Source organism: Carcharodon carcharias, chromosome 6 (genome assembly GCF_017639515.1).
Source record: "Carcharodon carcharias isolate sCarCar2 chromosome 6, sCarCar2.pri, whole genome shotgun sequence".
NCBI classification, from domain to species: Eukaryota; Metazoa; Chordata; class Chondrichthyes; order Lamniformes; family Lamnidae; genus Carcharodon; species Carcharodon carcharias.
In genome coordinates, this window is record NC_054472.1 from 21,870,902 (window position 1) to 21,887,073 (window position 16,172).

The 16,172-nt window shown below is 44.5% G+C and overlaps 1 protein-coding gene across 2 annotated transcripts in view; it reads right to left on the reverse strand.

The window, feature by feature from the left end:
* The window catches only part of LOC121278775 (arf-GAP with SH3 domain, ANK repeat and PH domain-containing protein 1-like), a 393,348-nt gene that overhangs the window by 29,568 nt on the left and 347,608 nt on the right, over positions 1–16,172 (reverse strand). For both annotated transcript variants that reach the window (XM_041189209.1, XM_041189210.1), the window contains 2 exons: positions 12,710–12,774; positions 8,863–9,596 (listed from right to left, as the gene is read on the reverse strand). In XM_041189209.1, the coding sequence (XP_041045143.1) occupies positions 8,863–9,596; positions 12,710–12,774 (799 nt within the window). The remainder of the gene's footprint in view (positions 1–8,862; positions 9,597–12,709; positions 12,775–16,172) is intronic.

A 16,172-nucleotide genomic window follows, 5' to 3' on the forward strand; every position in this document is an offset into this window, starting at 1 on the left:
TTTAATGACATTATGTATGACCAAATAGATGGTATTGCCATGGGCTCCCTCTAGGCCCAGCTCTTGCAAACATCTTTGTTGGGTTCCATGAGAAACGTGTCTTCGATAGAATGACACCTAACCTCCTAGCCCTTGCATACTTCTGATATGTGGATGACTTATTTGCTATATTTAAATTCGTAGCAGCTTGTAATAATTTCCCTGCATGTCTTATTGGGTTCCATCCTGCACTCAAAATGACCTTTTAAATGGAGCAGTTAAATGAACTCCCTTTCCTTGATTTACAAGTTGAGAAACCTGCCAGGGGTTCTCTATCACAATCTATTGCAAGCCTACCTTCACTGCTCAAAACACAGGTTGAGATTCTTATAGTTCCACGCGCAATAAAACTGGCCTTATCGGCAACCTTGTAAATAGGACCCAAGCCATTTGTTCACCATGCAAGCTTGATACTGAAATAGGGCGCATTAAAGACATCCTGCAGGATAATGGCTACCCTGATTGGATCATTTCATGCTATATGTCGGGCAAACTCATGAATGGACTCAAGGCTGTCACTTTCAGCCTTGAAAAGTGCCCATTCTACCTCAGATTACCCTGGAAGGGCAAGGTATCTCAAAAATTTGAGCAACATGTTGCAGTAGCAACATGAGTGGTGTTCACCACTAACAGGGTGCTGCCGTCAAGTCAAAAAGATGTTCTGTTTATTACACAAATGAGTAATGTGGTATATGAATTTCAGTGCTAGGTATCCCAAAGACTGGCAGGTCGTATCATACAACAATTCACAACGGGCAATGTACAAACTGTACCTAACCAGTCTATGCTTGCAAAACTCAAAACACAGTGTCCAATATAAGATGTGATTCCTCTATTGGACAACATTTGATAAACAATTCTCAATGTGCTAAATATTACTCTGACAACCAATTTAAGATCATCAGTCAGGCTCGCAGCATGGCACATTTGGATGTACTGGAAGCAGACAGAAAAAACCTGTACACACATTGTGCCTGTTTCAGCTAAACATTATAAGTTATAGCCATTCACTGGTTCTTTACTCAAGGTAATGCCATGACCAAGCAGAGTCAAGCTGCCTGGTTTAAATTTCAGACAATGCTTGGCAGTTAACTGTCAGTTGTCATTAATTGGTGCATTCTCCATGGCAATGCCTCTGCCAATCAGAGCTCATTTGCCAACCAATCAACACTTTCTTCTCATATAGCATAAAGTTGTTGCTTCCCCTGGCATTGGTATTCTTGCAATTGTCCTGATGAGTTCAAGACGAAAAGCTTTGACAAAATATCTTTTTTCAGCAATACTCAAATTCTGTACTACCAAATGACTAATTGAAGTGTTCCAGTTGCCACTGCCACAAAACCAGGCATGTAAACTTTCAATAGCTGGGTTATATTCTCAATAGTGCTGAAAATAATTTCCTGTTGCAAAAAAGGTGTGAATGGTGAATTGAGCATTTACTTCTGTTAAGTCCCAATATTACTGATCTGGATCAACGTTGGAGAGAAGTCTTCGGCAATGTTTTAGATAGTGCCAAGCGTTAGAGTCATAGAGGTTTACAGCACAGAAAAAGGCCCTTTGGCCCATCGAGTCTGCATTGGTCAAACAAGTATTTAACTATTCTAATCCCATTTTCCAGCACTAGGCCCATAGCCTTGTATGCCATGGCATCGCAAGTGGACATCCAAATACTTCTTAAATGTTATGAGGGTTTCTGCCTCTACCACCCTTTCAGGCAGTGAGTTCCAGGATCCCATCATCCTCTGGATGAAAAAATTATTCCTCACATCATCTCTAAAGCTCCTGCCCCTTACCTTAAATCTTTGCCCCCTGGTTATTGATCCTTCCACCAAGGGGAAAAGTTCCTTCCTGTCTACCCTACCTATGCCCCTCATAATTTTATACACCTCAATCACGTGCCCCCTCAATCTCCTCTGCTCCAGGGAAAGTAACCCCAGTCTATCCAATCTCTCTTCATAACTAAAACTCTCCAGCTCAGGCAGCATCCTGGTAAATATCCTCTGCACTCTCCCTAGTGCAATCATATCCTTCCTATAATGCGGATTCCAGAACTGCACGCAATATTCTAGCTGTGGCCTAACCAATGTTTCATACAGTTCCAGCATAACCTCCCTGCTCTTATATTCTATGATGCGGCTAATAAAGGCAAGTATCCCATATCCTTATCTACCTGTCCCGCTACCTTAAGGGACCGATGGACATGCACACCTAGGTCTCTCTGATCCTCGGTACTTCCCAGGGTCCCACCATTTATCGTGTAATCCTGTGCCTTGTTTGTCCTGCCTAAGTGCATCACCTCACACTTATCCGGATTAAATTCCATTTGCCACTGATCAGCCCATCTGACCAGCCTGCCTACATCCTCCTGTAATCTAAGGCTTTCCTTCTATTTACCACCCCACCAATTTTCATGTCATCCGCAAACTTACTGATCAACCATCCTACATTCAAGTCTAAATCGTTTATGTATACCACAAACATCAAGGGACCCAACACTGATTCCTGTGGAATCCCACTGGACACAGGCATCTAATCACAAAAACACCCATTGACCATCACCCTCTGCTTCCTGCCACTCAGCCAATTCTGGATCCAATTTGCCAAATTGCCTTGGATCGTTTGGGCTCTTACCTTCGTTATCAGTCTTCCATGCGGGACCTTATCAAAAGCCTCGCTGAAGTCCAAGTAGACTACGTCTAATGCATTGCCCTCACCTATACACATGGTCACCTCATCGAAAAATTCAATCAAATTGGTCAGAGATGACCTCCCCTTAACAAAACCATGCTGACTTGATTAATCTCTGCCTCTCCAATTGTAAATTAATTCTGTCCCTCAGAATTGCTTCCAATAGTTTCCCCACCATTGAGGTTAGACTGACTGGCCTGTAGTTCCCTGGTTTGTCCCTTCCTCCCTTCTTGAATAACGGTCCCACATTGGCTGTCCTCCAGTCCTCTGGCACCTCTCCTGTGGCCAGAGAGCTTTTGAAAATTATTGCCAGCGCCCCTGCTATCTCCTCCCTTGCCTCACTCAACAGCCTGGGATACATTTCATCCGGGCCTGGAGATTTATCTATTTTATGTTTGCCAGACCACTTAGAAGTTCCTCCTTTTCTATGCTAATTTCTTATAATTATATCACAGTCCTTCTGTCTGATTTCCATACCCACATCGTCCCTCTCACTTGTAAACACAGACACGAAGTATTCATTTGGAACCCTACCTACGTCTTCCGTCTCGACACAAATTACCACAATGGTCCTTAATGGGCGCTACTCTTTCCCTAGTTATCCTCTTACTCTTAATGTACTTGTAAAAATAACTTTGGATTTTCCTTTATTTTACCTGCCAATGTATTTTCATGCCTCCTTTTTGCTCTCCTAATTTCCTTTTTAAATTCCCCCCTACACATTCTATACTCCTCTAGGGCTTCCGCTGTTTTGAGTCCTCAGTATCTGCCATAAGCTTCCCTTTTTCTCTTTATCCAATTCTGTACATCCCTCCACATCCAGGGTTCCCTAGATTTGTTGGTCCCACCCTTTATCTTTACTGGAATATGTTGGTCCTGTACTCTCCCTATTTCCTTCTTGAATGGGTACCACTGCTCTGACGTAGATTTACCTAAAAGTAGCTGCTCCTAGTCCACTATGGCAAAATCATATCTGATCTTATTAAAATTGGTCTTCCCCAATTTAGAACTCTGATTTCTGGCCCATCCTTATCCTTTTCCATAACAACCTTGAATCTAATGGAGTTATGATCACTATCTGCAAAATGCTCCCCCATTGATACCTCTACCACTTGCACGGCTTCATTCCCTAAAATTAAGTCCAGGACCGCCCCCTCTCTTGTCAGACCTTCTACGTACTGGCTTAAAAAGCTCTCCTGGATGCATTTTAAGAATTCTGCTCCCTCTAAACCTATCACACTATGACTAACCCATTTAATGTTGGGGAAGCTGAAATTCCCCACTATTACTACCCTATTATTTTTACATTTCTCTGAAATTTGCCTACATATCTGCTCTTCTACTTCTCTCTGGCTGTTTGGGGGCCTATAGTACACTCCCAGCAATTTGATTGCTCCTTTTCTATTTTTAAGTTCTACCCATATGGCTTCATTTGAGGAGCCTTCTAAGATGTCATCCCTCCTGACTGGTGTAATTGATTCCTTGATCAATATTGCGATACCCCCCTCTTTTACCTCCTTCCCTGTCTTGCCTGAAGACCCTATATCCTGGAAAACTGAGCTGCCAATCCTGCTCCTCTCTCAACCTCTGTGACCACAATGACATCGCACTTCCATGTGTTAATTTGTGCCCTCAACTCATCTGCCTTATTCGTCAGACACCTTGCATTAAAATAAATATCATCCAATCTTGCCAAACTCTCTTCTGCCTTAACTGGCCTATAATTTCTATGCCTTCCCGACTCACTCGCTCTCTCATCCATTTTTGGCTCTGCATCTCCCCCTGCTGAACCAACTCACAGGATCCCATCCCTCTGTCAAGTTAGTTTAAACCCTCCCCAACAACACTAGCAAACCTCCCTGCAAGGATGTTGGTCCCATTCTGGTTCAGGAGCAACCAGTCCGCCTTGTACAGCTCCCACCGTCCCCAGAAATGGTCTCAATGTCCTAGAAATCTAAAGTCATCCCTCCTGCACCATCTCTCCAGCCACACATTCATCTAGACTAACCTCCTATTTCTATACTCACTAGCGCATGGCACTGGAAGTAATTCAGAGATTAATACCTTTGAGGTCCTGTTTTTTAATCTGCTTCCTAGCTCCCTAAATTCTGCTTGCAGGGCCTCATCCCTCTTTCTAGCTATGTCGTTGGTACCAATATGTACCATGATCTCTGTCTGTTTGCCTTCCCCCTTTAGAATGTCCTACAACCATTCAGTGACATCCTTGACCCTGGCACCAGGGAGGCAACATACCATCCTGGAGTCACGTCTACAGCCGCAGAAACGCCTGTCTGTTCCCCTTACTATCGAGTCTCCTACCACTATTGCTCTTCCCCTCTTTTTCCTCCCCGCCCCGTGCAGCTGAGCCACTCACAGTATCACGAGTGTGGCTGCACTCCCCAGAGGAATTGTCACTCTCACCATTTTCCAAGACAGAAAAACGGTTCTCCAGCGAGATACATCCTGGGGATTTCCTGACTATCTGCATGACACCTTTCTTCTGACTGATGGTTACCCATTTCCTGTCTGCACTTCATAAGCTGCAGGGTGACGTCGAAAAACATGCTAACCACAAAACTCTCAGACTCTTGGATGCACCTTAGTGCCTCCAGCTACCGCTCAAGCTCCGAAGCTCGGAGCTCAAGTAGCTGCAGCAGGTAGCACTTCCTGCACATGTGATTCGGTCAGAACACAACGTGTCTAGGACTTCCCAAATGTTGCAGGTGGTACATAACACGGGACTGAGCTGCCCTGTCACGCCTCTAGTTGAAAAAAAACCCTTTAAGTTAAATACAGTAAAAAACTGTTAAATTATTTATGCACTTTAAATAAAAACTAGAATGCTTACCTTTCCTTAGCTTAATCTATTTTAAACTGAAAAAAAAAACTGGAGAAAAACACTTACCCACTACTCACCAATCAGCTCTCACCTTTGTGCTGATGTCACTTTTTGAAGCTTCCCCACACTTGTGCTGGTTCTGATCTCTCCACCACTCTCTCGTGCTGTCTTGTGATGTCACTCTTGTTATTTTCAACAAGAACTGACTGCAGGACACTCTTCCCAGACTGCTTCACTACGATGTTGACTGCAGGACACTCTTCCCAGACTGCTTCACCACAATGCTGACTGCAGCACACTCTTCCCAGACTGCTTCACTGCGATGATGACTGCAGGACACTCTTCCCAGACTGCTTCACCATGATGCTGACTGCAGGGCACTCTTCCCAGGCTGCTTCACTGTGATGCTGACTGCAGGACACTCTTCCAATGCCAATGTGGGTGACAAAATTGCCTGAGAATCAGCTAAGCAATTGGATTGTCTGGTTAAATATCTGGTATCAGGCTAGTTATTGAGATTGAAGGACAGCCAAGATCACTTTCTACTGAATAAATCTATTAATTTGTGTTTGGACCAGTTTTGTCATTCAGAAGTAAGATATGGAGCTTGATTTTTGCAGAGTCAGGGAGACTCTATGGAACTCTAAATATAGCAGACTGAAGTCCTGCCCTCATTTCTGGCAGATCCCATTTTCACTAGTAGGGGAAAGGGGGCAAGGCGTGAAGCGGAACACATTACAGATCAGCTGGGCCATTTAAACTCAGTGCACAGAACAAGCAGATCCAATTTTTGATCCAGGAGCTGCCTCAACCTGCATGTATGTTCCATGACTTTTATTTTGGAGATGTAATTGCTTGTGAAGGGTGGATAAGGTATGTAGAACTGTCAAGCTGTCAGGTTATTTAAATCCTTTGGTCTTTAATATTTAAAAAAAAAACCTGCCTACCTTTGTCTGAGTTAAAGCAAAAATCAGTTCTAGCAGTTTCAATAGATGTTTGTTCACATAATCCCAAGTACTATCATTATAGCATTATTAGTGCTTGACTACTTCATTATCACAAAGATTGGGGGTTGTAAGGTCACAGTTTGAATGACAGCTCCAAGAGGTAATTAAAGGATTAGCTGTCTTTGATGTGGGGTTTTGAATACAAATGCTTGTTCTTATAGAGGATTAAGTATGTGATGGGATTTAGTGAATTGAATTGGCTTTCATGAATGAGTTTCTTTTATATAGTGAAGTCTATAATAGATGCTTAGAATTTTATTTCATCTCAGCATGGCTCTTGTGGTTTGTACTTGTGGATAATAGGTGAATTGGAACTGAGGGTATAAAGGCAAAGGATGGTGGGCATGGGTTGGCTCTAAGTTAAGGGACCATGGGGATGAGTGGGGAGGGGGGTGTTATGAGTTGGCATGGTGAGTATGAGGGGCATGGGTTGGCATGGAGGGTATGAAGGATCATTGAGTGGGTGGAGGGCAGGATTGGCATGGATGGGGCAGAGAGTGGATGGGGGCGTGTGAGGGCTAAAGGGCCTAATATTTAACAGAATAATTCCCAGAAAACCAGGACAGGCCTTCTAACCAGCACTCAGAAACCTGTGACCGCCTCCAATCTGCGTCTGGGGTTGGTGGGCTCAGCTAGATTCCACACCTGCCACTCCAGAATGAAAGTCACACCATTCAGGGTACATTTTCCTGAGGCAGTTGCAGCGAGCTAGGAAATTTCCCAATTTCAGCCATCCGCCTCAATGGTGAAAAGCTAGCCCATGTATTTTGTATGCCTATCACTGAGATTGGTTGTAGATATTAAAACTGGAATTGACAATCCCGAGAAGTCAACTTTTTTTTTACTGGAACCGATCAAAATCGTGAAATTAAACCTTAGTCAAACTAAATTATCCAAGCATTTAATAGATTTGAAAATTTTCAACATTTTGTCAAGCCATAGAATCTTAATTCTTTTTATGTTGTAGGCAACAGAGGTGCACTGATGGCAACAAGAGAAAAAAGTGAGGCTTTATACACAGCAGAGTGCAGCAAAGCTCCAAACGCAGCAAGATCTGGACTTCCAGGCTTGAGCTGACAAGTGGCAAATAACATTTGTGCCACACAAGTGCTAGGCAATGATAATCTCCAACAAGAGAGAATCTAACCATCTTCCCATGATGTTCAATGGCATTACCATCGCTGAATCGCCTACTGTCAACACCGAGTCTCTACCAGCTGTCTGCCAGGGAAACTGAACTCGTCCCACCCCATGCCCCATCTCCAGTCCCGCAAATCTTCACTCCTCAGGTGTTTAGCCAATTCCCTTTAGAATTCACAACTGGATCTGCCTCTATCACTCCCAGGCAATGCACTTCAGATACCAAGCTAAGCTGCGTAAAGAAGTTTTTCCAAGTTACCTTTGGTTCTTTTGCCAAAAAGGGTAAAAATCTGCTTCCTCTGACTCTCTTTATCTCTATCCTTTCTCTCTATGTATTTTGTCTAGACCAGTCATGATTTTGAGCACTTCTATGAAGGTTCATCTCGACCTTTTCTTCTCTGGAAAACAACCCCCAATTTCTCTAATCTATCCATGTAACTGAAGTCCCTCATCCTCGGAACCATTTTCTGCACCTTCTCGTAGGCCTTTACATCCTTCCTGAAATGTGATAGCCAGAATAGGACACTATGGGGAGGTGGTGGCATAGTGGTATTCTCACTGGTTAGTATTCCAGAGACCCAGGGTAATGCGTCGGAGACTCGGGTTTGAATCCCACCACAGCGGATGGTGAAATTTGAATCCAATAAAAATCTGGAACCATTGCCAATTGTTGTAAAAACCCATCTGGTTCACTAATGTCCTTTAGGGAAGGAAATCTGCCATCCTTACCTGGTCTGGCCTACATGTGACTCCAAAACCACAGCAATGTGGTTGACTCTTAAACGGCCTCTCAACAAGGGCAATTATGGATGGGCAATAAATGCTGGCCTAGCCACATCTCATGAACGAATAAAAGAAAATGCTACATCCGAAGCTGAAACAGTGTTTTATGAACATTCATTATAACCCCCTTGCTTTTGTACTCAGTGCCTCTATTCATAAAGCCCAGGATTCCTTATGCCCTCATAATCACTTTCTCAAACTGTCCTGTCAACTTTCAACGATTTGAGCACATAACCTGCCACCCGCCCCTCACCACAACCCGGGTGTCTCTGTTAGCATTTGCTGGCCAACCCCCCTTCCCATTTAGTTAACCTTTATTCATTTCCCTCCCTACTGATTAAATTGAACATGAAAAAGTTCACTTACTGCATTTATCTTCCTAGGTAGGGGCACAGGGGTCTCAGGTAGACTGGGAGATGTACCATTTGCATCTTCAGATGCTTGTCTCGGCAGTGTATCTCCTGTCTGTGGTTTTGGAGAAATCTCTTGAGCCTGTTGCTTTTGAGGTACCTCCCCAAGGTGGGGCTTTTGGATGATTTCGACGTGGGGTTTTTGAGGGATTTCTCCTGGCTGTGGCTTCGGTGGCAGTTCTTTGGGTTTTTGGGGCAGGTCTCCCGGATGTGGCTTCTGGGGCAGGTCTCCCGGATGTGGCTTCTGGGGCAGGTCTCCCGGATGCGGCTTCTGGGGCAGGTCTCCCGGATGCGGCTTCTGGGGCAGGTCTCCCGGATGCGGCTTCTGGGGCAGGTCTCCCGGATGCGGCTTCTGGGGCAGGTCTCCCGGATGCGGCTTCTGGGGCAGGTCTCCCGGATGCGGCTTCTGGGGCAGGTCTCCCGGATGCGGCTTCTGGGGCGGGTCTCCCGGATGCGGCTTCTGGGGCAGGTCTCCTGGATGCGGCTTCTGGGGCAGGTCTCCCGGATGCGGCTTCTGGGGCAGGTCTCCCGGATGTGGCTTATGGGGCAAGTCTCCCGGATGCGGCTTCTGGGGCAGGTCTTCCACATGTAGCTTCTGGGGCAAGTCTCCTGGATGCAGCTTCTGAAAGGTCTCCGGACTTGATTTATCCATTGAACTGTGATGGATACTATCAATCTTTCTCAGGGACACTAGAGGTAGAGACGAGTACAAAGATTAATGTTCTTCAATTATAGTGTTCACCGTGGTTATAAAATTAAACATTGCCATAAAATATCAACTGCCCTTTAGCAAAAAGTACCAAATATGGAGCTTATGAAAATCATTCCACAAACAGATGAAATGTGAAGAGGCAAACAGTATGAAACTGTTGTTATGAAATGAAAATCAGTTCTAATCAAAATATAAAACTTTAATTTTTAACATATTATTTCTCCCTTTTCTTCAAGTTTCTCTAGTTGACTTTCAATTGCTGGATGTGGGCCTTTCTAAAACCACCATAATGTCAGTTCTTATCACCTGACATAAAACATAATTCTTCTGAAGAATTTTATAGTTCCTGAGATGAGATGCCCTGTTACTAAGAGATGCTCAATTTAGTGACCCAGCAGAAAATTGGGAAACAAAAACTTTTTCACCTTGTCAGAAGTAGGATTTGAATGTCAATTGGCAATTTAATGCTAGTTCTTATGACAAGTATAGGACTCCAGGACTCTCTCACTTCAACAGTACTTCCTCTTGTTTTGGATTTCCAGCATCCGCGGTTTTTTGTTTTTATCTTCCTCTTTCCAAGCCCCACTCCCACCCAAAAAGTTCAGCTAATTTCCCAACAATCTGGCAATGGTTCTCCTAACTGAAATGTATTGTCTCTCATACTGGTAAGGTTCATAATTGTCAGATCTCTCCAAGTACTTTAGCTAAGTACCCATGCTTCCTGTGGGAGTCTAGACAGTGAATTTTGGCAAGCTATTTGTCCACTGGAGGGCATTACAACTAAATCCAGAAGCCCCCTCATCCAACACTGACACACGGACTTTTCAACAGCAGTCACTGGATAATAATTAAGAAGCAGGAATCTGGATGATTTTCATCTTAACTGATAGGAGATTGAAGTCAAGTTTTGGAATCGCTACTGCTCTCAATCGTCACTACTATAATGTAGGGAAGTGTGGCGGCACAGCAAGGTCTTATAAAAATTAGTGAGATAAATGCCTAGATAATCTGTTTTGATGATGTTAGCTGAGGGATAAATTTTGACCAGGACACCAAGAGGACTACCCCGCTGGTCATTTGTTTGTACAACCTTGCTGAATGCAAACTGGCATTATCTACACAAGAGTGGCTACATTTCAAAGTAATCAATTATATGTGTAGCACTTTGAGAAATTGAGAAGTTTTAAGGCACTATATAAATAAGTTTTTTTTTTACATAATTTTTCTCCCATGACATTGGAAGAAAAATAAGTTCCTTGTAACTGTTTCTCTGGTTTTTTATCACCCTGCTTTGTCCCACTTGTGTTTTATTTTGCTCTGTGATCCAACTCATTTATCTTTCTTTCATTCTTAAAGCTTCTTATTGAAGTGTCTGAATTTCTTTTTTTCTCTTTCATTCTTTCTGCAAGTCTCTCCATCCTTATGTATGCTTTCCAGTGTATGTGATGTTCTCAATTTCTATAAGTTATCTTTCTTAAGTCCAGGGTGTGCTACATGACAAAGCAGCATGTGCACGGTCAGCAATAAGTGCCAAGATGGTGCACACAAATTAATGGAGCAGTAGCAACTTGTATGGCAACTTGGACACTGGGACTGGTGTCTCAGACAGGGGGGGAACTGGCAGTGGTTATCCTGATACATGGACAGTGTGGACAGTGTTTCAAAATTAAACAAATGATCTGAGGCCCAGCAATACCATGGACAGAATTTTGCTGTCGGCAAGCAGGGGGCGGGGCCAACTGAGGCCATTGACAGGATCATTTAAACAATTAAAGGACCTGCCCATCCAACCTTAAGGTTGGCAGGCAGGTCAGGAGCCCCGGCAGGCTATAGAAAAAACTTGAAACCTCATCCACTGGCGGGATGAGGTTTCATGCAGGGTTTTAAACAGTTTAATAAAGTTTTAATATAATTTATGAACATGTCCCATCTCAGGTGAAATTGTCACATGAGGGGGCATGTTAAGGATTTTTTTTATTTCTATTTTCAATCTTTTTAAAAGTGTCAGCAATCTCCCTGAGGCAGCACTTAGCCTCAGGGAGATGTGTGCTCTTTCGTGCGCATGCGTGAAAGAGCGCATTCTCGCTTTTGGGGAATGCTCCCACCCCCCCGCCAGCACAGGAAGCGCATTGCGCTTCCCGCCGTACGTCACGCTGGGGGGCCTTAATTGGCCCACCCACGTAAAATGACGGTGGGGCCCGCTCCCCGCCCGCCGGAGATTGTGTCAGGCCTGCCCGCCCGATAGGCAGAAAATTCTGCCCCATGAAGGCAGAGTCCTGAGATCTCCCAGCATTTAGAAAGGGAGAGAGTGAGACATTCATCACTTAAGGCGCAGATTCTAGAGAGAACAGGGCAAAGCATAATAGGGAGAAAAGAGAGGCTGGACTTGGTAGTGCAGAGGATGGCTGACTGCACTTGAGAGTGTCTACATCATTTTGGCTTGAGAGGGGCTGGAAGCAAGTGGCAAGGCTAAGATGCGGGGCTCTCAGCAGCACTGGGATCTGCTAGGATCTTGTGCATATGCTGTAGCGTTTGGTGAGCCACAAGTAGACAGCAAGGCCAAGGGTCCCAAGAGATAGGAGGCTTGTGCGAGCAACATTTGTCGGAAACTCTGGAAGATAAGTATTTATAACACTAAGAACTTATTTGTGTATTTTTATGTTGGAAATGTTATTTTCAAAGGCATAATATATGAGTGGGTGGGGTTAGAAGCTTGGTAATCAAAGGCTTTAGAATTTTGTAGGGGTGTGATTGCTCATTTCTTTAAAATTGGGTAAATTTTTTGAGTTAGTGATGCGATATGCATCTTTATGAGTATTTATGTTCTTTCAAAAATGTAAAATCTGGGCCATTTGGAAAGCTTTACACCCCACAGGGGACAGTGGACACATGCCAGATGCCAAATTTTTAACTAACTAGATTCTACTGATATTCCATAGGTATTTTGACGATGAATGGAGTAACAAATAAATCATGTCAGTGAAAAAAGTTCAAATGTAAGAGCTAATTATGAAAAATGTTAAAATGTAGTGTTAATTTATAGAATTAAATATTTGAATGCCAAACTGAACTTATATATGTTTAACCTTACCTTTTTGAGGTAGTTTTGGAAGCACTCGTGGGCCTAAGGCAGTTTTTGTGGTTCCAGTTCCAGTACTGTATAAGCAAATGAAAGACAACGATAAGTTAAAATATTGATAACTATCTGTGAATCATGCTTCCAAGATGAAAACAAAAGCGTACCAATCTCATGAAACTCCCATTGTATACTGCCCCAGTACATTTGTCAAATATGAAGGGGAACTTTACGCTGTGGGTAGTAATACTTCTTAAGTACTTATTATTTAAGCCATTGTCAAATATTTATGCTGAAATCTATCAAACTATATTTTGTAATACAAACAGAATATAATGCAAACATACTTCTTTTTCTGTGGCACGTGTGCAAAAGTCATGGTTAAATTTATTTGGGAGACATTAAGGTAGAGTGGGCCTTATTTCAAATTCAAACAGAACCATCAGGGCACAACTCTGGCTGTGACTTGCAAATTATCTGGTTTAACAAATTCCTGCTAACAATGAGAATTTTTAAATGTGTGGATTTGAATCCAGTTGAATTTTACGATAACACTACCCCAGAAGAACTTGAGTTTACAATGTTATGCAAGTAGTATTGTCAAATTGTGGACGAGATTTACACAATTTAGATGCTGCCTTTCAGTAGGGCTTCTTGGGCTCAGATAAGAACCTGATATAAAGCGTGAAAGATAGGTTGATTGCAAAGAAGAGTTGGCTATTTACTAAGCTTCCCACAAAACTGGTCCTGCTAGAAATTGCAACTTGAGATTATGAAGCAGTGAAGATGAGCAACGGGATAATTGACAGATTGAAGTACAAGTGCTCACTATTGATGAAGACAGAGCATTCTGGCTGGAGCCTTGAGAAAAGGATGATCCAACACACTGTATTAGAAACTAGTTAATTTCTGTACACTGATCAATTGTAAGAAATATCAGGATTACCACCCACACCATTCAATAAAATGCTAGAGCAAACACTGAAATAGCTGATCATCTTGGATGAACATTAAGTTATGTACATGATATACAGGCTTGACTATATTTATTCATTCTTTCTTTCTCCTGGCTCCCAGAATCCATTTTTGGTGTGGAAGCAAGTTTAGAAAAACTGGGTTATTTTTAAGGCCAGAATTAAGCGGATGCAAAATGTGACCTGATCAGTTGCTGACATTAAATCAGAAGGCAGGCTGCCAAATGAGTGTGATGGTTGTTAGTCCATTAGAAACATTGGTTTGAAGCGTCCCAGGTTTGCATAAAGTGCGGTAACAGGCAGGGAAAAGGACGTTTTACCTGTTGGCCGCAATGGCAGCTTTTCGTGCTGTATTGTCCCATTCCCGGCTCGTCCCACTTCATTAATAATGCATTCCTGGGAAATATGCTGATGGGGTGGCCTCTGATTTGCCCACTCTGCTATTACCTCAGGGCTTCAGTAATCAGGGTGCCGTATTTAAATGGTGCCCCTGCACAGACCTAGCTTTCTCTAAGGCATTGGAAGCTGCTGGAAAGTCATGGCTGTCAAAGGAGGGAAACATGCTGCTTCCAAATTTAGCCACGCCTCCCTCAGGCCCTACTGGGTGCTGTGAAGGCCTGCTGTGACATCCTCTGGCCTTACTCTGGGCAAAGATCAGCACGCAAGGTCATCAATCCAGCATGGGAGGCGGTGGCAGCAGTGGTCAGCGCCCATGCCCTGCTAAAGAGGACGCCCACCCAGTGCTAAAAGAGGATGAATGATTTCCTTCGTTCCACCAGGGTAAGTCACTCTTCTCATCATTCTGCTCTCACACTCACAAGCCCATCACAAATCTACAGGGATCTCTCTCACTGCCAGTTCAAGGGACATCACCATTCACTCTCACCCCTACACCTTTATCTGCCCTGCACATCATGTCCGCATCCCGTCCATGGCACCACTCACCACCTACACATGCCAGGCATCCTTATCATCTGGCCCGGCAGGTGTCCCACTTTGAAATTAGAGTCATCCAGCTGGCTGGTGATGATCTGAACTGTTCCCGTGCTGACAGTGAAGTTGGTGGTGCTCAAACAAGTGAGGATCCAGCAGTGCAATATTCATCAGACAACCATGCCATGAGTCAGTCCCCCTGTTCCACAGGCCGCTGCCGTGCACTAATTATCTCTCCTTCCTTTGGCAGGCACATCTGGGAAGCAGCCAAGGGACCCACAACCCAGTTCCTTGACTCAAGCCCTGAAGACACCTCAGAATAAGAATCTGATGACACCCTAATTGAAGACCTGTCACAGTGCTGACACACATCTCAGTGGGACATTGTTCTAGAGTAGACTCGTGGTCACAACCTGGTGAGCACATCGCACTGTCTGATCCGCAGCAGGCGGCAGCAGGGACTTCCTAGGTTTCTGGCACTCCGAAGACTCCTGGAGACCAGAAATTTGCTAAGTCCAAGTCAGATGAGGAGCCCCTGGACTCGGTCATATCTCAGTTACTGGAGCTGCAAAGGCAAGCTCGGCAACATCAGGAAGGGATGTCTGCAGCACTCCTCAGATTGCAAGGCATGATGGAGGAATCCAACTGCCTTCAGTCTGAGGTGATAATGTCGGCACACCAATGCACCAAGGTTAACACTGGTAGGTTGGCGGCTGCCACAGCAACCCTGGTCCAGGATATCGGTCCTGCACAGCTACGTGGACTGAACTCCATCGCCGGTGCCGTAGTTGGTCCTAAACAGTGTCAACACGAGAGGGGTGTGCAGCAGCTCGCTCTCACTCCAGCTTCCCCTTCTCCACAAGGAGTCAGCCAGGGGCCCTTGGACACCCATAGGGAGGAGGATCAGCAGGTGCACACCCTGGGACCATCCACCCAGGTGACTCCGGGGATATCTGGCCCGTCCGAATCTCCTCTTCCTGTGACCCCAGAAGCTCCAGCTCCACAGGCCAAGGAGGATGCCACTGCCACACAGCATGACCCCGAAAGCAGGCCGGGGCCCTCCAGGTCCCTGTCCTCCAGAGTACGCCCACCAAGGTCATCAGAGGCAGAGCGTAGCAGTCAGCAGGCTGTCTTCACCTCCACTGTGGATGTTGGAGGCGCACCAAGATGTAGTGGCAGGGTTAGGAAGGTTAAGATAATGTATTTTCACTGTGTGGGCACGGCATTAATCACTTGCACGTAATGTTGATTATTGTAAATAAACTCCCAACAATGTCACCCTGTCTATGGCTCCTTGTCATGATGTCCTGTCAGTCTGAAGTGAAAGCTTAGTTCCTGCACAGGATAAAGGAAGGTGTCACAGTCCAGGGCCTCCTCCTTGTGCTTTGTGCAACCTTCCCAGCACACTGATGGTGCGCCTTCACAGTCACTGGACACATCAGTCATGCCTGCACCTCGATGGGGCTTATCATTGCTGCCAGAGTGTCCTGGGCCAGCGGCACAGAGTTCTGTCATTCTCTCAGCATCTTTGAGGAATGGCTGGCCCCCACCATCTCGTCAGCATATTTGTC